This window comes from Saccopteryx leptura, chromosome 12, assembly GCF_036850995.1.
Source record: "Saccopteryx leptura isolate mSacLep1 chromosome 12, mSacLep1_pri_phased_curated, whole genome shotgun sequence".
NCBI classification, from domain to species: Eukaryota; Metazoa; Chordata; class Mammalia; order Chiroptera; family Emballonuridae; genus Saccopteryx; species Saccopteryx leptura.
In genome coordinates this window covers 10,996,185-11,018,906 of record NC_089514.1, presented here as the reverse complement: position 1 = coordinate 11,018,906, position 22,722 = coordinate 10,996,185, and the positions used below count along the sequence as shown (strand labels likewise).

General features: G+C 61.3%; 1 protein-coding gene and 1 pseudogene across 4 annotated transcripts in view; both read left to right on the top strand.

Moving 5' to 3' along the window:
- MINDY4 (MINDY lysine 48 deubiquitinase 4) overlaps nt 1-22,077 on the top strand; it is a 108,250-nt gene extending 86,173 nt beyond the window's left edge. Inside the window, exons 15-19 of one of the 4 annotated variants that reach the window (XR_010747511.1) lie at nt 1,441-1,602; nt 8,546-8,726; nt 10,212-10,284; nt 19,298-19,384; nt 20,207-20,336. Coding sequence is in view for 3 of the 4 variants with exons in the window: in XM_066354015.1 (XP_066210112.1) it covers nt 1,441-1,602; nt 8,546-8,726; nt 10,212-10,284; nt 21,649-21,697 (465 nt within the window). In the remaining variant the exon portion in view is untranslated. Of the gene's footprint in view, nt 1-1,440; nt 1,603-8,545; nt 8,727-10,211; nt 10,289-19,297; nt 19,385-20,206; nt 20,337-21,648 lie in introns of those variants that run through there. The other 3 variants (XM_066354015.1, XM_066354017.1, XM_066354016.1) reach the window with 3 other exon arrangements.
- On the top strand, nt 19,513-20,322 carry LOC136384013 (oxysterol-binding protein-related protein 9 pseudogene; annotated as a pseudogene).
- Nucleotides 22,078-22,722: the final 645 nt, after the last annotated feature.

Genomic DNA, 22,722 nt, shown 5'->3' with positions numbered 1-22,722 from the left:
TCGAGCTGCCGTTTCCTCCACATTCTTCCCCGTTTCCTCTGCGAGTACGCAGCGCGGCCCCTCGGCGTCTCCCTCTGCGGCCACCACAGGCGGCGTTTTACTGTCACTGGAGCAGGGGTCTTGGTGCTGACGGAGGGCTTTGTTACCCGAGCATCGCTCTCACAGTCTGAGGGGAAACATTAGTTTCTGTGAACTCTGCCCTCCAGAGGAAGGGCTGGGAGGGCCGTTCCCACGTACTGTGGGGGAGATTCCTGCCCGCCGACCTCACACGTGCCCCAGTCCTGGCGCGAGGTGGGTTAGAGGGTCCTGCACGCCCAAGCCCTGAGTCTGGGCTCGCTGGGATCTTTCCTCAGGGGTCGGCAGGCACGGAGCTGGCGCCCTTCGTCTCAGATCTCTGGCCAGCAGATGGTACCCTGAGGGTAACAGGAAGTGGAGGGGAAGGGACACCGGACACGAAGCCAGAACACGTTGGTGGACGTCCGGCCCTGTTGCCAACCAGCTGTGTGTCTTGGGAAAATCCTTTCCCCTCTGTGAGCCTCAGTTTCCCCATTCCTAACAGGAGGCTGGAACCCTAGATGCTCTTCTAGTCACCCCGATGCACTGCCTCGTGGCGCGAGGGTCGGCGGGCTTGCTGGCCTGTCGGGTGTGGGGCGCACGGCAGGCGGCCACTGAATCCTGACCCCATGCAGTCCAGTCGATGAGGGCAGACGAGGGCAGGGACAGAGCTGGGACCCAGGCGGGGCTCTCCCAGCCCCACCGCCCTGTGGCTGCTGTCCTCTGCTCCCCCCCATGTAAGACCCCCACCCCCACCCCCGGCACAGTCTGAGCAAGGCCTGGGGTTGGATTCTGGTACGGCCGCGTCGTCCGACTCCCGGTTATGTAAGATGTGCTCTGGTTATGTAAGATGTTATCACCAAGGGAAGCTGGGTGAAGGGTACACAGGAATTCTCTGTACTATTCTTACAACTACTTTTGAGTCTAAAATTATTTCAAAATTAAAAGTTATTGAAGAAAACTGTCCTCCTTCAAGACCCACCCAACTGTCCCTTCTCCCAGGTGGCTCTGACCAGTATGTGGGCCCGTGTCCGCCTGGGCCCCTGAGTGCACTGTGTGCAGCCTCCTGGACCCGGTCACGTTCTGTGCTGCACAGGCACACACCCGACCCCCCACGTAGACCCCAGGCCCAAGGTCAGAGCCTTCCTTCCCTCCAGCAGGACCCCTCCCCCCAGCCCGGGGCACACTTGGTGCCTGACAGATGCTCTGGGACTGCAGGTTGCGGAGTGCCGAGGGGGCTCTGATGAGAGGGCCTGTGGGATCCCTGGAGGCCACGCCCCTCCGATGTCGGCCTCTCTCCCTCCTTGCTGTCCTTCCTCCCCCACCCGTCTCCCTTGCTCCCTATCTTCCCTTGACCAGACTTTCCCCTTGCTCTCTCATCAACAGGAACTCGTCAATCTGCTCCTGACCGGGAGAGCCGTGTCCAATGTTTTCAACGACGTGGTGGAGCTGGACTCCGGGGACGGGAGCATCATGCTCCTCAAAGGCATTGCCGCCCGCAGCGACGTCGGCTTCTTGTCCCTCTTTGAGCACTACAATGTGTGCAAGGTACCGGCAGCACAGGTCTCCGGGGGCCTGGCTTCCTGGAACCGACAGGGGTGGGGGCGGGGGCGGGAGGAGGAGCCGGTGGGAATCGGGTTCAGTCTCCCTCGCGGAAGGATTGGGAAGAAGTGTGTCTTCGTTGCCATGGGCTACCGGGCACGAAATTCACACCCAGAGCCAGCTGATCTCCTGTTCTGGGGAAGGTTGTTTGAAAGGGACTCCTAGGGGTTTAAAGTGTGATTGTGGGTCAGGGTGGCTGCCACCCTCCTGTGTGTGTGTTTTGTGTGTGGTGGGGGCCTCTCCAGGGACAGGGAACCGAAGTTGTAGGCCCTGTTTTCTAGGGCTACTGCAGTCATGCGCTGTCCCCAGAACAGCAGACACGTGTGGTCTCACGGTTCTGGAGCGCAGCTGCTCCCAGCAGAAGTTCAGAGTCGGGGTGTCCCCAAGGCCGCGCTCCCTTGGAAACCCGCAGGGAGACTGTCCTCGTCTCCTTCCGCTTTTGCTGTTTCCAGCCGTCCTTGGCATTCCTCGGCTTATTGCCGCGTCACCAGCCTCTGCCGCCGTCGTCACGTGGACATCTTCTCTCACATCCCCTTTCCTTGCAGGGACGTCAGTCAGATTGGATTAAGGGCCCACCCTACTCCACTAACCTCATTTTACCTATTATATTTGCAACAACCCTAGTTCCAAATAATGTCACATTCTGACGTACCAGGGTCTAGGACAGGGGTCCCCAAACTTTTTACACAGGGGGCCAGTTCACTGTCCCTCAGACCATTGGAGGGCCGGACTATAAAAAAAACTATGAACAAATTTCTATGCACACTGCACATATCTTATTTTAAAGTAAAAAAACAAAACGGTAACAAATACAATATTTAAAATAAAGAACAAGTAAATTTAAATCAACAAACTGACCAATATTTCAATGGGAACTATGCTCCTCTCACTGACCACCAATGAAAGAGGTGCCCCTTCCAGAAGTGCAGCGGGGGCCGGATAAATGGCCTCAGGGGGCCGCATGTGGCCCGCGGGCCGTAGTTTGGGGACCCCTGGTCTAGAACTTCAATATCTCTTTTTGGCCGACAAAATTTTACCTTCCCTGGCCTCGCTCAGTGTCTGCTGGGGTACGGGCCCCTCCACCTCCTCTCACTGCACCCAGGGCCGCGGAAAGGGTCGCACCCCCAGGGGAAGCTGGACGGGGTAGTGTGGACAGTGTCGCCGGGCCCTGCGTTCTCGTCCCAGCCCACTGGTGACCCTTCCCGGAGCCGTCTCCATGTTTCCGGGGAAGACAGCGTTCTCTGGCTGGCTACACAATACGCGTTGTTCTGAGGAGGACACAGCGGCTCTTCACACAGTGGCAGACGTTCTGGGATGGTCGGGATGAGCCCCATTCACTGTGTGTCCCCAGAACCAGGGACGCAGTGCCCCCAGGGACACTCAGTGCTGGGCAACTGGGTTTGCAGAGTGGTTGGAGACCGGCATTTAAGGTGTCATCATGCCCCTTCTGTGGGACCACCCATTCTGGTGTGCTGTCCCACTGCTCATGGGCCACGCCCCCAGTCTCCTCCCTGGGCGACGCCCACCCCCACCGAGGGGAAGCAGACCTCTGGGTTTCCAAAGACTTGCGTGGGAAAGAGTGATGGTGGCTCCTTCCCGTATTGCTGCTGTTTGGAAGGAGCCCAGGAATGTGGCCACGTGGCCTGTGAGAAGCACCAGGGCCCTGAGCGTCAGACCCTGGGTGGGCTCTGAAAGCACGCAGCTCGGAATTCCACGGGCCGAGAGTGCAACCTTGGCCGCACTCACGGAATCCCCGGGCTTACCGTGAGCCCTGGTCTCATTCTTGTGTGAGGGCATTGGTCAGAAGGTAGGTTACAGTGCTTTCCTCTGGTCTGCTGAGGGTTGCTGGTGAGAACATCACTTGGGGGTTGGGGGGGCCATCCTTCCCTTGGAATAAAATGCTGATTGAAGAAATGCAGGCCCTACGAAGTTCTCTGAATCCTCGAATCCACATAGACCTTCATCTGTTGTTGTGTGCCTGGCGGAAGACTGGGCTTTCTACCCCACAGCGAGACGTTTGCGCCTCTGCCCTGGGGCTGTGGGCCTCCATCCGCTGTCTGTGTCCCCACTGGTCAGGTTTTGCCCATCCGACATTCACCTCATTCTCACCATCCCAGAGCCCAGCAGTGAGGGTTGGAAGGCCAGCCCGTTGTGGTGGTCATGGTGACTGGGAGCTGACAGCGTGGGACAGGCAGTTTGACTTCAGTGCGTCTCCTGGACCCGAAGGGGGTGTTCACTGCTGCCTTCACGAAGGGGCCCGAGCGCAGGCCGAGCTGGGTGGGGCGGTTCTCTGCAAGCCCCATCCTCCTCTTCGCCCAGCTCCACAGATGGTACCATCACTCAGTTACTCGAGCCAGGGGCATGTCCCACCCCTCGGGAGGTCATGTGGCTCTTACCCGAGGTTGTTTCTCAAGTCTGTTCACATTTACCCTGGTCTGAGTCTCCAGCATCGCTGGTCTGGACACCTGTGACAGCTCAGCTGGTCGTGGGCTCCTGTCCTCACCTTCTTCCAATCCTGCCTCTTCAGTGTGATCTTTTAAAGAGCGGATCGGATCACGTCATTCCTTTGTGTGGCACCCTTCCATGGTTGTCCAGTCTTCTGAGATGATCATGGGCTGAACTGTGTCCTTCCAAATTCACATGTTGAAGTTCGAGCTCTCAATGCCTTTGAATGTGCCAGTGTTTAGAGGTAGGACCATTAAAGAGGTAATTAAGTTAAAATAAGGCCTTAGAGCAGGGGTCAGGAACCTATGGCTTGCAAGCCAGATGTGGCTCTTCTGATGGCTGCATCTGGCTCGCAGACAAATCTTTAATAAAAAAAATAATAACGTTAAAGATATAAAACATTCTCATGTATTACAATCCATTCATTTCCTACCTCTCATGTTCATGGTTGCAGGTGGCTGGAGCCAATCACAGCTGTCCTCCGGGACAACACCAAATTGTTATCGGATAATGCGTAGCATACACGGGTCATTGTATGGCTCTCACAGAATTACATTTTAAAATATGTGGCGTTCTCAGCCAGAAAGTTTCCCGACCCCTGCCTTAGGGTGAGCTCTCATACAGTCTGACTGGTGTTCTGCTCAGAAGAGGAGATGGGGACACAGAGGGAAGACCATGTGAGGACACAGGGAGGTAACTGCCACCCAAGCCAAGGAGAGAGGACTCAGAAGAAACCAGCCCTGCTGACACCTTGATCTGGGACTTCCAGTCTCCAGAACGTTGGTTAAGCCGCCCGGTCTGCGGAACTTGGTCATGGCGGACGAAGCATACAGCCCTAGTTCTGCAGGTCCGGAACTTCCCAGCATCTGTAAACCCTGTGAGACCTGTCCTTGTTTTCCCTTCCCTTCACATTTTGGCTTAGAAGTCACTGCTTATGGAGGAGGGGGTTGCATTTCCTGACCTCATCACTCTTTCTATAGAGGGGTCTCCTTGCTTGGCCCCGCCCACCTTGTCATTTCTCATCATAGAATCTTAATACTTTTCCCTCATTGGCCTCTTCCTGGTTTTAAGTGTCATGTTGCATTGCTTCTGAGATGCCAACTTTCCCCACGTTTGGGCGTCTCTGAGGTTCGATGCGTTATTGCAGTCTGTGGTGAGGCAGACTTGAATTGCCAGCTTGCATTCTTTCTTGGTGATACGAAAAATAGTGGTGGATCTGAGGGTATCGTAGATTCAGGGGAACGCAGCAGGAACGCCTCCGTAGGATTATTTTGTTCCTAGCTGCCTTCTGCATCCATGTGGTGAGCGCCGTGAGGACAGGGCTCTTCCTGCGCCCTTCGCTGCCATGCCCCCTTGTCTAGGACGGGGCCTGGGACCAAGATACAAGTCACGCTGAATGGACGTTGTCCTCGGAGATGGCAGACTGCAACCCCGCCAGCAATCAGACATGATCCTTTCCCATGAGGACATCTAAGCCGGCAGGCCACAGATGGCTTTGGGGTATTCGTACACCTTCCTCCTTCACCCCTCAAAGATGGAAGAACCCTCGTGAAAAGCAGTCCTTGGCTGTGCTGCGTGGGCACTCACCAGGAGAAAGCCTCGCCTGGCCCGTACAGGAGGAAAGGCACCCTCCCTCCCCTCCACGCCCCAGGCCTTTGGTCAGCCAGCCCAGAGTCCCGAGGAAGTGGACTTCATCTTTGGAAAATGTCACCCACTTGGAAAAGGCTCCTGAATGAGAAAGCTCATTTATAAACTCTCTGGGCAGCTTTTTGTGCCCTTCATCTTTGGACCGCAGGATAAATGGCAAGCTGCCCTTTTGTCTCTCTGCTGGAAAGTCCAGGGTGGCCGGTTATGCCGACGCCCTCTCCCTGGCAGGCTGCGCACCCCTTTCCCTGCCCCGAATGAGCCCTGGCCCCCAGTCTTCGAGGCTCCCTGTTTGAGGTGACGCCCTCACCAGAAAAGCCTCTTTGAGCCTGGAACAGAAGCCAAGTTTGCAGTGGGGTTTAGGCACGTCCAGCCACGTCCTCTAAGACAACTAATTCCCCCACATCCCACCGAGGAGCGGGCTCTTAAGTCACGTTTTAATGTCACACGAGACTGGAACCAGGGCCCGACTGGCCAGGTGGGGGCAGGGCGTTTGGATACAGAGTAGCCCTCTCATCCCCTGGAGGAAGCAGCTGTTCACGAGCAAATCCTTCACGAAGGACCATGTCCAGGGCCTGCTGAGCACAGCCCTCTGTTCAAGACATCCAGCCCAGAGTCAGCTCCCGGCCCAGAGTCAAGGAAGACTGCCCGCCACTCTCCTGTGATGGGTCCTGGAGAAAGTACGCCCTTCTCCCCGCTGGAAAAATAATTCCCATTCTTTCCTTAATCCACAGGCCACGGCTGCAAATACCTGAGCAAGCAAACATCTCCCAGGGCTGGTGGGGATTTAGGCCAGAATCCGCCCGCCCAGCCCACGGCACGTACGAACTGAGTACACCCGGGTACAGGTGGGGAGAGGCGCTGCCCAGGAGTCCCAGGCGACGGGCAGGGAGAGTGGGGAGGGCTGGCGAGCCAGGGGCAGAGCCAGCCGGGCGTCTGACTCCCCTGGGCAGGCAGAGCGGCTGCCGACTGAGGGGTGAGGGCCAGGTGTGTGTGCCGCGGCACCTGCTTCCCCGAGCACCCCTCTACCGGAACTCTGCTGGAGCTTCCCTGGCGAATCCCGCACCAGGAGGCAGGCCCGGCTCCCACCCTCCCTTCCCCCGCTCTCTCTCCCGAGGCCCCTCCGTGCCCCGAGAGTCTCACTGGTTCCCGGCATCAGACTGCTCACCCCGCGGCCTCTCTGCTTCCTGTGGCCCCAGGTCCTGCCTGTCCCCAGGGTAGAGTCCTGTCTGGCTCCTGACCCTCCACACTCCCCGGGACCTCTCTGCTCCCTGTGGCCCCAGGTCCTGCCTGTCCCCAGGGCAGAGTCCTGTCTGACTCCTGACCCTCCACACTCCCGAGGACCTCCGTTCATCAAACATGTGCTGTGTTGACTGTGACCCCGCTCTCGTTGCTGAGGGCACAGCCCAGCGTGCGGGCGGTGGGCAGGAGCGTCACCGTGAGGCCATGATGTGTACCCTGGAGGAGGGCATGCCCCTCATACCCAGTGCCAGCGCCCCCATGAGCGGGAGCCCGCGCCAGTGCTTTGTGCTCCCTGGTTGGCTGGTTTGGGTGATGCTGAGGGAGGGACAGGGTTACCAGCCGTCTGGACTGTGGGTGCACAGGTGTGGAGGCTCCCCACGCTGGGTCAGCCTGGGGACTGGGTGATGCGGGACCCTGAGGGAGGGACAGGGTTACCAGCCGTCTGGACTGTGGGTGCACAGGTGTGGAGGCTCCCCATGCTGGGTCAGCCTGGGGTCTGGGTGATGCGGGACCCTGAGGGAGGGACAGGGTTACCAGCCGTCTGGACTGTGGGTGCACAGGTGTGGAGGCTCCCCATGCTGGGTCAGCCTGGGGACTGGGTGATGCGGGACCCTGAGGGAGGGACAGGGTTACCAGCCGTCTGGACTGTGGGAGCACAGGTGTGGAGGCTTCCATGCTGGGTCAGCCTGGGGACTGGGTGATGCGGGACCCTGAGGGAGGGACAGGGTTACCAGCCATCTGGACTGTGGGTGCACAGGTGTGGAGGCTCCCCATGCTGGGTCAGCCTGGGGACTGGGTGATGCGGGACCCTGAGGGAGGGACAGGGTTACCAGCCGTCTGGACTGTGGGTGCACAGGTGTGGAGGCTCCCATGCTGGGTCAGCCTGGGGACTGGGTGATGCGGGACCCTGAGGGAGGGACAGGGTTACCAGCTGTCTGGACTGTGGGTGCACAGGTGTGGAGGCTCCCCACGCTGGGTCAGCCTGGGGACTGGGTGCTGCGGGACCCTGAGGGAGGGACAGGGTTACCAGCCGTCTGGACTGTGGGTGCACAGGTGTGGAGGCTCCCATGCTGGGTCAGCCTGGGGACTGGTGAGAGGTTTCCTGGGGCTGAGGGGTGGGCCGGGGAGCATGTGGAAGGCCTGTGTGGGTCGTCATTGTTTGGGCCGGACAGGCCAGGCATGAAGGAGCTTTGGGAAGCCGGACGGGCAGCACAGGGTACCAGTTGGATGTGCAATGAAGGGCACGTGTGTCGGGTTTCAAGCTGGGTATCGCATGACTGTCTGGGAGGCGGAGGCCCTGTGAGAGCAGGCTGGGCAGCATGGTGGGCATCGCACGACTGTCTGTGAGGCGGAGGCCCTGTGAACAGCAGGCTGGGCAGCGTGCTCTGGGAGGCAGGCGTGCCTGCGAGCAGCGCAAGGGGACCCAGCATCACACACATTGGATCCCCAGCTGGGCCTCTCGGAGGCTAGCGGGCCCTGGGGCTGGACAGAGGACGCCCCGGCCCTCCTCCCTGGGGACAGCACGCTGCATCGGGCCCCCCTGTCTCCGCCCCTGCAGGTGGGCTGCTTCCTGAAGACCCCGCGCTTCCCCGTCTGGGTGCTGTGCAGCGAGAGCCACTTCAGCGTGCTCTTCAGCCTGCAGCCGGAGCTCCTGCGGGACTGGAGGACCGAGAAGCTCTTCGACCTGTACTACTACGACGGGCTGGCCAGCCAGCAGGAGCCGATCCGGCTGACCGTGGGTGCGCCGCCTCCCACCCTGCCCACCCTCGGGAGCCTGCAGGCGGGTGGGGGGCGGGCCTCAGTGTCCGCGTGCGGGGCACCCCCAGAGCAACGCAGCCTCACGCGGGTGTCGGGACTAGGGCACCGGAGGGCGGGTGGGGGGCGGGCCTCAGTGTCCGCGTGCGTGCGGGGCACCCCCAGAGCGACGCAGCCTCACGCGGGGTCGGGACTAGGGCACCGGAGGGCGGGTGGGGGGCGGGCCTCAGTGTCCACGTGCGGGGCACCCCCAGAGCAACGCAGCCTCACGCGGGGTCGGGACTGGGGCACCGGAGGGCGGGTGGGGGGCGGGCCTCAGTGTCCGCGTGCGTGCGGGGCACCCCCAGAGCAACGCAGCCTCACGCGGGGTCGGGACTGGGGCACCGGAGGGCGGGTGGGGGCGGGCCTCAGTGTCCGCTTGCGTGCGGGGCACCCCCAGAGCAACGCAGCCTCACGCGGGGTCGGGACTGGGGCACCGGAGGGCGAGGGTTGGGGACGGGCCTCAGTGTCCGCGTGCGTGCGGGGCACCCCCAGAGCAACGCAGCCTCACGCGGGGTCGGGACTGGGGCACCGGAGGGCGGATGGGGGGCGGGCCTCAGTGTCCGCGTGCGGGGCACCCCCAGAGCAACGCAGCCTCACGCGGGGTCGGGACTAGGGCACCGGAGGGCGGGTGGGGGCGGGCCTCAGTGTCCACGTGCGGGGCACCCCCGGAGCAACGCAGCCTCACGCGGGGTCGGGACTGGGGCACCGGAGGGCGGATGGGGGCGGGCCTCAGTGTCCGCGTGCGTGCGGGGCACCCCCAGAGCAACGCAGCCTCACGCGGGTGTCGGGACTAGGGCACCGGAGGGCGGGTGGGGGGCGGGCCTCAGTGTCCGCGTGCGTGCGGGGCACCCCCAGAGCAACGCAGCCTCACGCGGGGTCGGGACTAGGGCACCGGAGGGCGGGTGGGGGGCGGGCCTCAGTGTCCGCGTGCGTGCGGGGCACCCCCAGAGCAACGCAGCCTCACGCGGGGTCGGGACTAGGGCACCGGAGGGTGAGGGTTGGGGGTCCTCCTGCAGGAGGGGCCCAAGCTGGGCCTGAGAATCCGGTGGCGGTAGGGGTGTAAGGTGAGGGTGAGAGCACGGATCCGAGGGCCTGGAGCACTGTGCCATCAGGTTTGGGTTTTATTCTCCGGGCGGTAGGGAGCCCTGGGAGGTTTGGGAGCAGGGCAGTGATGGGGTCAGGTGTGTTTTTATTCTGGCAGCTGAAATGGGGGCAGGAGGGTGGGGTGGCCCCTGGAGGTGGGAGGCCAGTGCGGCAGGCGCCGTGGGGTCCAGGTGGGAACTGAGGAACAGGGACGAGGGTGGTCCTGCAGGGAGAGAGGAGGGGCAGGTGCCAGGGGAGTCGGGTCCCAGGAGCTGGGTCGGCAGTGCTGACCGCAGGGTGAGCTCGGGCCCTGGGCTGAGCATCTGCCTCTCTCGCCTCCCCAGACACCACCCGGACTGTTCCTGAGGACAGGGACGGCGAGCTCGTCCCGCCCCTCGAGCTCTGCATCAGGACCAAGTGAGTGGGGCCCAGCGCTGGCTGTGCACCCCGCCTACCTCGGTGGCCGGGAGTGTGGTGCTTGGGGGTGGGGGGCCTGCAGTGAGGGAGCCGCCCCAGCTCGGGGGGCGTGGCGAGGTGGGCCCCCTGCATCAGGACCAAGTGAGTGGGGCCCAGCGCTGGCCGTGCACCCCGCCTACCTCGGTGGCCGGGAGTGTGGTGCTTGGGGGTGGGGGGCCTGCAGTGAGGGAGCCGCCCCAGCTCAGAGGGCGTGGCGAGGTGGGCCCCCTGCAGCCTGGAGAGAGTCTTGGCGCTTGTTCGTATGTAGTCTCTATGATCACCCTGGCCCGAGTGGAAGTGTGTGATTTGTGGGGCGATGTGTCTTCAGATAGCGTCTGAAGATAACCTTGTGGAGGAGGCTGGGGTGAGTGGGTGCCTCTGGAGACCCCCCCACCCAAGGGATCCCCCATGTGGTGAGCGTTGTTAGGTCCAAAGGCGGAGGACAGGTAAGGCTACCTGAGGGATGGGCGTGGGGGATCCTGAGCAGGACAGGAAGGCCGTCGGGACAGACCCGCCTGGCGTGTAGCTGGGGGTGGCTTCCTGCTGCAGCACCCTCGGCACTGGGGAGGGGCAGCCTCGTCATTCTGCTGCTGTGGTTGGGCCCCTGGGCGCGGGCTCCCCTGGCCTCAGAGGGGGTGGGCGTCCTCGGCTCCTCTGACCTGGCTCCGCAGTATTTAGAGGACGGCTGAGGCTCAGGCCGGGGCCGGGAGTTGCCCAGGCTCCGGAGGAGTCAGGGCTCCCTTCACTCACTCAAGCAGGGCCCCGGGCAAGGGCCGCACTCTGCCGGAGGCTGGGCTTGCGTTGTGGGGAGTCCCCAGGCTCAGGCGGGCCCCTCACAGAGCCCCTGGGTCGTGACTTGGAGGCCTTCGGGTGCAGTGGGAGGAGCGGGCCAGGGACAGAGAGGCCTGGATTCCGGTTCCTTCTCTGGGAGAAGCAGCACAGTGCGCAGGCGTGACGAGGGCCAGGCTGCCTGGATGTGAATCCTGGCCTTGCCCCTTCTGGCTGTAAGCCGCCGGACCTCGCCTCTCTGTGCCTCACCCTGGCATCTGTAAAGTGGGGGTAACGGCAGTGCCTGGCTCACGGGGTTCTGCACGGTGCTGGGATGTCCAACCACTCTGTGAGCCGCTCTCATCTTTGTGATTGTCGTCTGAGTCGCTGTGACCTCAGGTGGAACCTCCATGTCTGTTTTGAAGAGGTCAGGATTGGGGTGGAGTGCAGTGGCTGAGGCCTTGCGACTCTGATGTCCAGGGGGCTCGCCCGGAGCCTCGGGCGCTGCCCACTCGCAGGCAAGCGAGCCCTGGAGAGGTGGCACACAGAGAAAGGATGCCACGTGTGCGGGAGGGGACACGGGAGATGTCGAGACGGTCTCATTAGGCCTGTCCGTTCGCCCGTCGGCTCGCCTGCCTGCCTGCGGGCCCGGCGCCGCATTCCTGCGGGGTCACGTGCCGGCGTTTCTTTCGTCGGGAGGATCACAGGCATGTGCAGGTCGCTGTCCTTTCATGTGCGAAGGCCACTCACTCAGAGTGATGAGAGAAGGGCAAGCGGCGGGGAGAGGAGGTGACGCGGCCTTGGCACCTCCTGCCTGGGGGGTGAGAGGCCACAGGCCAGTCTTCCTGCAGCTGGGCTCGCCAAGCAGGGCTCGGGACCACACCCTGGGCAGGGCTGCGCCCGGCTCGGGGCCCCTGGGGCTCTCGCCGAAGGTGCACTGGTCTCCGCACCCCTCCCAGGGCCCACCACCCCGAACCACGCCAACTGCTCCCGGTGGAGTGACTCGTCTTTCCCAGGAAGGCTCTGCCGGACTCACCGAGCACCTCCCGTGGGCCCAGGGACTGGACTCCTCGGCTCAGCCCTAATTGGCAAGTGCTGGACAGTGACCTGGGGCTCCGCTTTGCCGGGGGCTCGGCCCGGAGACACCTGAACGTGAACGGGGCCTGGAGCCTCTTCCTCTCCGGCAGGACCTTCCCCCGGGACCTCCTGCCACCCCACCCCACCCCTGTGCCCTGCAATGTCACCATGACACCGTGGCCCATGAAGTGGTGTGGGAGGCCGCTTGCATCAGGGAGTGAGCCCTAGGCCGGGGCGGGTCCACCCTGTCCTCACCTGTCCCTGCTCGCTGTCGCGGGGGTCCACCCTGCCCTCACCTGTCCCTGCTCGCTGTCGCGGGGGTCCACCCTGTCCTCCCCTGTCCCTGCTCGCTGTCGCGGGGGTCCACCCTGTCCTCCCCTGTCCCTGCTCGCTGTCACGGGGGTCCACCCTGTCCTCACCTGTCCCTGCTTGCTGTCACGGGGGTCCACCCTGTCCTCACCTGTCCCTGCTCGCTGTCACGGGGGTCCACCCTGTCCTCACCTGTCCCTGCTCGCTGTCGCGGGGTCCACCCTGTCCTCACCTGTCCTCACCTGTCCCTGCTCGCTGTCGCGGGGTCCACCCTGTCCTCACCTGTCCTCACCTGTCCCTGCTCGCTGTCGCGGGGTCCACCCTGTCCTCACCTGTCCCTGCTCGCTGTCGCGGGGTCCACCCTGTCCTCACCTGTCCCTGCTCCCTGTCGCGGGGTCCACCCTGTCCTCACCTGTCCCTGCTCGCTGTCGCCCTGTCCTTGCCTGTCCCTGCTCCCTGTCGCAGGGGTCCACCCTGTCCTCCCCTGTCCCTGCTCACTGTCGCGGGGGTCCACCCTGTCCTCGCCTGTCCCTGCTCCCTGTCGCAGGGGTCCACCCTGTCCTCCCCTGTCCCTGCTCACTGTCGCGGGGTCCACCCTGTCCTCACCTGTCCCTGCTCCCTGTCGCGGGGGTCCACCCTGTCCTCACCTGTCCCTGCTCGCTGTCGCGGGGTCCACCCTGTCCTCACCTGTCCCTGCTCGCTGTCGCGGGGTCCACCCTGTCCTCACCTGTCCCTGCTCGCTGTCGCCCTGTCCTCACCTGTCCCTGCTCACTGTCGCGGGGGTCCACCCTGTCCTCACCTGTCCCTGCTCGCTGTCGCCCTGTCCTCACCTGTCCCTGCTCTCTGTCGCGGGGGTCCACCCTGTCCTCACCTGTCCCTGCTCGCTGTCGCCCTGTCCTCACCTGTCCCTGCTCACTGTCGCGGGGGTCCACCCTGTCCTCACCTGTCCCTGCTCGCTGTTGCCCTGTCCTCACCTGTCCCTGCTCGCTGTCGCGGGGTCCACCCTGTCCTCACCTGTCCCTGCTCGCTGTCGCCCTGTCCTCACCTGTCCCTGCTCACTGTCGCGGGGGTCCACCCTGTCCTCACCTGTCCCTGCTCGCTGTCGCCCTGTCCTCACCTGTCCCTGCTCACTGTCGCGGGGGTCCACCCTGTCCTCACCTGTTCCTGCTCGCTGTCGCGGGGGTCCACCCTGTCCTCACCTGTCCCTGCTCGCTGTCACGGGGGTCTGTCCTCGCCTGTCCCTGCTCGCTGTTGCGGGGGTCCACCCTGTCCTCACCTGTCCTCACCTGTCCCTGCTCGCTATCGCAGGCCAAGCCCTGGCACCTCCTCCAACAGGGCATCCCAGTCTTTGTCACAGATGGGAAGTCATTCCTGTAGAGCCCACGGTCTAGGACAGCTGGATGGGGACTCTGGTTGGTGCCGACTCCTGAGGGAATTCTGTGGGCCCGAGAATTTGCATTTCTGATGAGTCCCCAGGTGTGTGGGCACGGCCGCACTTTGAGGACTACACCTCCAGTGCCTGAAAGGGGCAGCGTCTCCCCTTCCTGGCTGCCTGGTGAGAGCAGATGTCAGGCGAGGTGCTGAACACTTGCAGGCCAGGGGTGCTGTCTTCCTGGCCCGCGGACCGCCCGGCCCCGGCCCTCCAGAGCTGGTGTGCATGGTCCGTCCTCTGCTAGGACTTCCCACCTCCCCCATCGCTCGCCCCACCGCAGGGGTCCACCTAGGCAGTGGACACGGTCGGACTTTTCCCGGCATCATTCCCAGAGAGTGGAGTGGGTGGGGTGGGGCCTCTGGGTCCCGTCCCCCCTGCGGTCCCCATCAGATAACATACCGCTGTAATGAGAAACAGCAGCCTGGCCTCCTGGAATCCTGTCCCAAGGGTGTGGATTACAAAGGCTTTGCGTTTTGTTTTCATCCACATTCTCAAACCGCTGGAAGGGAGAAACTTGGGAAAGTGGCCTTCAAGGTCAGTGCGGACCCGCTGGACACGGGCCGTGCCTTCTGAGGGGTAACTCCTGCCCCGTCAGGAAGTCCGGCCTTGGTGGGAAGGGGTGCGTGTGGTGCCGTGGCCGGAGCTCAGGCCATTGCTAAGGGCGGTCAGACCCCAAGCACCTGCCAGGCGAGTCTGCGTGCTCCCCGAAGGGTGAGCCTCTGGGCAGGTGGCTCCCTTCCCCTCACTTCAGCCCCGTGGAGCCCTGGCCTGAGCTCCGTGGGAAGAAACAGCTGGATAGGACCTGGTTCTTGTTCTCGGAGTTCATAGTCAAGTTCAGAACCAACTCTGTTCTAGTCCAGGGAGAGGCACTGTCTACCCTCAACCCTCGCTCCGTTGCCCCAGAAGGACCTCCGACGCTCACCCTGACCCAGCAGGGAGACACCACGCCCTTGGCCATCTGGCATCTTGCTTGGACCCACAGAAAGGCCCTTGCTCACCACCAGGCCTGGCCCTTCCTTTCACAGACGGGGCTCTCCAGAGTGGAGGTCTGGGCCTCCGGCCACACCTCTGGTCACAAGCAACATGCAGCCTGCATCTCAGGCTCCAGCTGTCTCAGCCCAGTGGAAGGTCACTGAGCGGGCATTGTGACTTCCCGCCACCTGGCTTTGTTGCCATGGTGACACAGCCTAAGACCAGACCTCGGGTTTTTGTCTTCGGAGCAGAGCATCCTGAGTTGAACGGTCCCTGGGTACCTTGCCATCTCTACCGTCTGGTGTGACGCACATCTTCGCCTCTGCGAGTCTCCTGTTACCTTCACTTGGGTCAGGAATGTGGGGCCGTTCCCCTGCCCTCTTCCCCCCACTGTTTGCTAACCTTAATCTCAGCAAAAACAGGCTCATTTATGGTCATTTCCCAACAAGACCAACACACCAGCCTAGCTAGAGTGGGAGAAAATGAAACAGCTGTCAACTGTCCACAAAAAGAGAAAAGACCTCACAACCACGGCCTGGGGCGGGTCCCAGATGTTTCTGTTTGGAGGCTCAGACAAGAAATTGAAAATGTAATTTCAGCTGGAACATTGCCTTCCAGGGGCCGGAAGCCCAGAGCCCTGCTCCCCCGCGGTCCCCTGCCCGCCCGGGGGTCATCCGTGGTCGGAGGGTTCCCCGGGTGCCCCCACTGCCCCGGCCGCCCTGCTGCCTTTGCGCACACCTGCCGCAGGTACCCCTTGTCCCTGGCTGGGCTCGCAGAACGCTGAGCTCCGCGACGCAGGGGGAGAACACAGAACAGGGCTCTGGGGCCTCCGCCGAGTCCTGCTCTGTGGCTGTCGCGCTGTGTGACCTCTGGAAGGTTTGGTTCTGCTCCACGCCGCGTTCCCCCATCTGCTGACTGGGTCTGACGGTGTCCTCCCTGACAGGCTGTGAAGGGCTCACACCTGCCTGAGGGGAGGAGGGCGAATCGGGAGGAGGCAGAGAAGGGACAGGAGAGTGGCCGTGGGCCCGGGCAGGGCCTTGTGACAGCCCGGGGCCAAGGGAAGGGACAGGGTTGTGTGAACAAAGATAAAGGTTCTCCCCCTGGGTCCTGGGGCTCCAGGAGGAGCAGCTGGTGTGGAGGGGGCTGTCCAGCAGTACCCCTGGGCCCATGCTCGGGAGCTGGTGAGCGCCTAGCTCTGCCCTCCAGGGGATCACAGCCTATTGAGGGAGGGAGACCCCGACACCACGGCCAGGGAAAGGCTCAGGTGTGCAGGAAGGACCCCCAGGGCGAGAGAGCCCTTCTGGAAGGAGGCGTCCTGGACCTGATCCTGAAGGTCGGGGGTGGAGGGCACAGGCCTGACCCACAGGGGAGAGATGCCCCATGGGACTCACCCAGAGCGCTGGGCCCAGGGAGGGACACTCGCACATAGGACACACGCGTGGAAACCGGAGCGAGTGAGAGGAGGGTCCGGAGTGTCTGCACCAGGCAGGACTGCTGCAGTCAAGCCAGGCCCGAGCGAGTGAGAGGAGGGTCCGGAGTGTCTGCACCAGGCAGGACTGCTGCAGTCAAGCCAGGCCCGAGCGAGTGAGAGGAGGGCCCGGAGTGTCTGCACCAGTCATCACTGCTGCGGTCAAGCCCGGCCCGAGCGAGTGAGAGGAGGGCCCGGAGTGTCTGCACCGGTCAGCACTGCTGCGGTCAAGCCCGGCCCGAGCGAGTGAGAGGAGGGCCCGGAGTGTCTGCACCGGTCAGCACTGCTGCGGTCAAGCCTGGCCCGCCCTCCTTCCAGGCCAATGCCGGCTCTGTCGGATGTCTTTCCTGCTGAAAACTTCCATCAGGGCTGACCATCGGCTGGGGCAGTGGCTGCTGCTCTCTGGTGGTGACGGCCCTGGGAGGAGAGGGCCTCCCCTGTGATGCCGAGCCCACCCGAGCTCAGCCCCAATGCCAGTGGCCCTCACCGGGGTGGTTTTGCACCCCGGGGGCTATTTGGCAATGCCTGGGGACATTTTTGGTTGTCGCAGCACGGGTCAGGTGGAGGGTATTATACATCCTACAATGTACAAGACAGCCCCCGTAGCAGAAAGCCGTAGCCCAAATACCACGGGTGTTGGGGTCGAGCAGCCCTGCGCCACGTTCTTGCTCTCAACTCCCCCTGACTGGACACCTGACTGGGGCCTGGATGCTGGGCCCGTTCCAGGCGTCTCCACTCACCTCTCCCATCTCCGCGGTTCCTAAGTGCGCATGCACAGCTCTTCCTACAGTCCTGGGGATTGACACAGCTCTTCCTGTAGTCCTGGGGATTGACACAGCTCTTCCTACAGTCCTGGGGACTGACACAGCTCTTCCTACAGTCCTGGGGACTGACACAGCTCTTCCTACAGTCCTGGGGACTGACACAGCTCTTCCTACAGTCCTGGGGACTGACACAGCTCTTCCTACCGTCCTGGGGATTGACTGACACAGCTCTTCCTACAGTCCTGGGGATTGACACAGCTCTTCCTACAGTCCTGGGGATTGACACAGCTCTTCCTACAGTCCTGGGGACTGACACAGCTCTTCCCACAGTCCTGGGGACTGACACAGCTCTTCCTACAGTCCTGGGGACTGACACAGCTCTTCCTACAGTCCTGGGGATTGACTGACACAGCTCTTCCTACAGTCCTGGGGATTGACACAGCTCTTCCTACAGTCCTGGGGACTGACACAGCTCTTCCTACAGTCCTGGGGATTGACACAGCTCTTCCTGCAGTCCTGGGGATTGACACAGCTCTTCCTACAGTCCTGGGGACTGACACAGCTCTTCCTACAGTCCTGGGGATTGACACAGCTCTTCCTACAGTCCTGGGGATTGACACAGCTCTTCCTACAGTCCTGGGGACTGACACAGCTCTTCCTACAGTCCTGGGGATTGACACAGCTCTTCCCACAGTCCTGGGGACTGACACAGCTCTTCCCACAGTCCTGGGGACTGACACAGCTCTTCCTACACTCCTGGGGATTGACACAGCTCTTCCTACAGTCCTGGGATTGACACAGCTCTTCCCACAGTCCTGGGGACTGACACAGCTCTTCCCACAGTCCTGGGGACTGACACAGCTCTTCCTACAGTCCTGGGGACTGACACAGCTCTTCCTACTGTCCTGGGGATTGACACAGCTCTTCCCACAGTCCTGGGGACTGACACAGCTCTTCCTACAGTCCTGGGGACTGACACAGCTCTTCCTACAGTCCTGAGGATTGACACAGCTCTTCCTACAGTCCTGGGGATTGACACAGCTCTTCCTACAGTCCTGGGGATTGACGCGCAGGGTTGACTCCCCTGTAGGTATGGTTCTGAAAATGTGTGAGTTTTGTGACTCAGTCCTTTTAAATTTTAATGTGTGTCTGCTTTGATTTTTCCATTATAAATTGCAAACTGCTTCTCTCTCCCTGCTTTGGCACCTGTTGGCTGGGATGGGGTGCATCAGTTACCTCCGTGCAGAGCCTCAGAACTAAGCGTAAACACCCCACAGCCTGGCCATCAGCCGACGTGACTGTTGGTGTGACGTGGGCACCTAGTGCCAGACAAGGACGACTTGCCCCTGTGCTGAAATCAGACATCGTCTTGCCAGGATCCGAGATGTTTGCCGATGGGAGCTGAGAGGAGGACTTCCACCTGCTTGTTCAGAGCCAGGAGGATGAAGGCTGGGAGGGAAGGAGCGGGATGGGGCAGCGCCCTGGGGACCAGGCTGAGGATGGATCTTAAAGGGATCCAGGAAGTCTGGTCCATTCGTGACTCTTCCCCTCATTCTTGCCATGCCTGTGGGCGAGAACCACACTGGTGTGGGCAGCAGTTTCCTCGTTGCACATCTGGGCCCCTGGAGCTGGGCTGTGGACAGACGGAATGTCACTCCTGTCCCTGCCTCCCGTCTGCTGCCTCTCGGGGGGCTGGATTTAGGATGTGTCCCTCGAGTCCATAACTTCAGTAAGTAACTTACAGAGGCTGATGCTTACCTACGAATTTTAATAGAACAATAAAAGCTTTTTAGTGACATGCTTCAGAACTGCAGAGATGATGACCGGAGGAAGAACACTGGAAATCTCAAGTTGCACGGTGGAGTCAATTGCGCCGGCGTTGTGTGGCTACAGAGGGCTAACGCGCTATTAACCCAGTGGGCGCACTCGATCGGCCTCGTCCCCGGCAGCCTGTGATCAGCACTGTGCCGTCCCAGCCTCTCTAACCCCCGAACCTGCTCAGCTGTGCAGGGCAGAGCTGTGCCCGCCTTCCCTGCTCACTGGGCCTGCGATGGCGACCCGGGACGTCATCTGGTCCAGCGCCAAACCCTGCAGGCGGTGGGCACTGACCCCCTGGAAATCCGGCTTCACCCAACCGTGTCCCTTTGTCTCCAGATACAGTCCCAGTGTCTCTCCTTTGAGCAGTGACAGATGTGAAGTGGCTCAGCCCCTAGCCACCTAACAGAGTCCTCTGGGTCTGCCTCAGAGCCGACCCAGCAGCTCAGGACAAAGGTATGACAGCCAGACTCACCTGATTCTTCCACACCCAGTGGGGCAAGTGACGCTGCCCTTTTGATTCCCGTGATGTGATTGCTGATGAAGGGGAGGCAGGCCCGTGGGGCGGAGGGCACAAGTGGGTTATGTACCTCTCGCCACAGGTTAGGTTTGGGATGTCTCTTTATTAGGGTAGTTCTTCCCACAATTACTCTTGAGAAAAGACCTCTTCTAGAAATGTATGCAAACATTTTTACACATCCAGACCTGCTTCTGAGCACTCGTGACCAGAAGGATTCCAGGGAGCAAACAGTTCAGGTAGTGAAATAGTACCACCCAGCCTTTCATGCGTGAAGGAGGGGGCACAGTTGCCAAAAAGCTGCCCATTTTGGGTGAGATTTCTTAGTGTCATGGGGCCTTACCAAATGACACTGAGAACACAGAGCTAGTTTGGGAAGGACCGGTTCCCGAGAACAGTGTAACATTCATGGCTGAGCAGGTTGTCCACCATCCGCCCATCAGCCTTTCATGCTGAACGTTTTGACAAGGAGAAGCAACTCGGCCTTCCTCGATGCACCGTCTAAAGATTTCTTGGGATGTTGACTGGCGTGCCCCGTGCAGGGCAGGGCTGTGTCTTGTGTCTAGACCATGCTGAACACATCCTCACATTCCTCGCAGTCGTGGAAGGTCTAGCCCCGCACTGCCCTGGGTGGAGCTGGGGAATGCAATAGTAATTGCTCCAAAATGGGCTGTTTGCAATTATCTACTGCACTAAACCTTTCTATAAGAGCAAGAAGCACAGAACTATCGCTAAGGTTTTTTTTCTCTCCCAATGTCAAGGAATGTTTTTTGCTCATTTTGAAGAGGAATGGAATGGTGTCAAGTATGCACAATATTCAACAGGGGAAGAGTCGTTACAGATACCGAGAAGCTGTCTGGAACGAGAGGACAGTTAGCTGGAAGAGCGGACTCTACATGAACCCTGCTGCCTCTGGGAGGCTGTCCCTCTCAACCTGAAAGGCAGGGGCAGCCATGTGGCGACTGAAGCCAGGCACCGACGCGGAGACAAAGAGCAGAAGCCCACGGGTGGAAAGAGGAAGGAAGAAAGTCAGTGGAAGTCTAGGTCATTCATGAAGACGAAGGATGTTGGGTTTGTGATGAAGCCTCTTGGTGCTTCCAAGCTCTGGGTTGGCAAACGTGACCATCTTCCTTGGGGAGAGACTGTTCCTCTCTTCTCGTCACCCAGCCTCGGGGCTACTGGGCTTTCCAAAGCAGATGTTCAGTTAAAGTGAGAAAGCTCCTCTTTCTTCCTCCTCTGTGGCAGTTACCATTTTCACTTGGGTCCTGAAGAAAACCTTCAGGTTTTGAAACCGACTGCTCCTCCCCCCCCCCCCAGACCCTGTGCTGTAGAAAGCACTTCTCAAGCTCTGCGCCCTAGCACCGCGCGGAGGGACGAACACCCGCTTCCCTGCTCATCTCATTGGAGGGTGGATGTGTATGTACAAGATACCGGATTCTGCAGGAATCTGCTACAAATGTGATTCCTCAGAGTTGTTTAAGAAAACTGGTCCCATGTATTAAAGGCATATGTTGGGAAATGTCGAGGCCTCATGTACAATAACTTTTATTTTGAAATTGAGCTATTATTAAATGGTATCTAAGCTTGGACTACAGTTTAATCATGCTCAGTGCTTCCTAGGGTGTCATAAAGTATCTTTTCGTTAAAAAAAAAAAATGCAAATCTGTGCTTTATCCAACCTGCCCCAGCCCTTCCCTACCTTCCCGTGGCGCTTAGAGCAAAGCCCAGAACCTTACAGGACCTCCCAGGTCCCGCACGGCTCCGCCCCCTGCCCGCCCCCCCCCCCACACACACCTCTCTCCCCACCTTTCTGGGGCCCAGCAACCGGACCTCCTGCACTTTGACCGTGCCCGGATTTGTTTGTATCTAGTTCTTCCCATGTGCCTTTAGAGTGCCCCAGCCGGCACCCCTGGAAAACGGCTGGATTCTGATGTGGGGAGCACTCAGAGCAGCCGAGGGCCCCACACTGCCACGCACGAGGGAGTGGGGACTGGCAGGGAAGAATGAGGGAACGACCTGCCCCCCCATGCTCTCCGGGGTCTCGGGTGCATATTTCTGTGGAAGGGCCTGGGGTGTAGGTTTGTGTGTGAGTGTGGAGGGGGCGGGGGAGGGTGGAGCCCGACTCCTCTAAGACCCCAAGACAAGAACTTCAGGTGAGTGAGGGCCCCGCGGGTCTGACTCTGGTTCCACCCTCTGCTCTTAGGTGGAAGGGTGCGTCCGTGAACTGGAACGGCTCGGACCCCATCCTGTGAGCCCCCATGGGGTGAGTCCCACGGCTCCACCGCTCGTCACAGGGGTGACATCTGAACCCCAGGCCTCAGGGATGAGTCTCTCAGAATGGTGTCACCCCCAGCGGGGCCAGCGCTGCTGCAGAAGCATCCAGAACCCCCCTGCCCCTTCCATGAAGGGCCCGCCCAGGACTGTGAGGAGGGCCCAGTGCGGGCTGCCATGGGGCTCCCTCCCAGCTGAGCTGTGACTGCCAAGGACAGGAAGAGGCCAGCTCCTGGGGCCTTTGCCTGCATCCCTCCCTCGCTCCCTGCTGGCCATTCCCTCGCCCAGCCGCTGATACGGTCGGCCCGGACGCTGGGCACCTGTTATATCTGGTAGTTGGCTTTCTATAAAACAAGAGTGAAACTCATGGCGAAAGCCAAGACTCCTTTTTTTCTGTTGCCGTGAAGGATGCACCAGGTCTGTGGGTTCATGACTGGGGTGGGCACAGCCCCGTGTGGAGGGGCCCCAGAGCCTGGTGACCTCACCAGGGTCTCTGCAGGCAAGTGGTGCCCGCTGGTCGAGTGGTGGTCCTTGCCGCACGTCTGGCTCAGCCTGACTTCCCTGGGCAGACCCAGGGCTCAGCCCCAGGTTCCACAAGCCGTGCCGACCAGACGGCGCAGGCCCCCCGGGAAGCTGTCTCCGGGCGCCCTGCATCCCTGCGGGTCCTCCGGAGGACAGTCATGTGGGCCTGGAGGGTGGGCTGGATCTGGCCGAGGGGATGTGGGAGAAAGAGCCTCCTACGGGGGTGCCTCTTGGCCACAGAGGGCAACAAATGGGGGTGAGCAGAGAGGCCAGACGTGGTCGCTGTGTGTCTGCGGGGGCCATGCGCAGGGACTGGCTGCGGGGGCCATGCGCAGGGACTGGCTGCAGCGTGGCTGGGGGTCTGCGGGGGCCATGCACAGGGACTGGCTGCGGCGTGGCTGGGGGTCCGCGGGGGCCATGCACAGGGACTGGCTGCGGCGTGGCTGGGGGTCTGCGGGGGCCATGCACAGGGACTGGCTGCGGC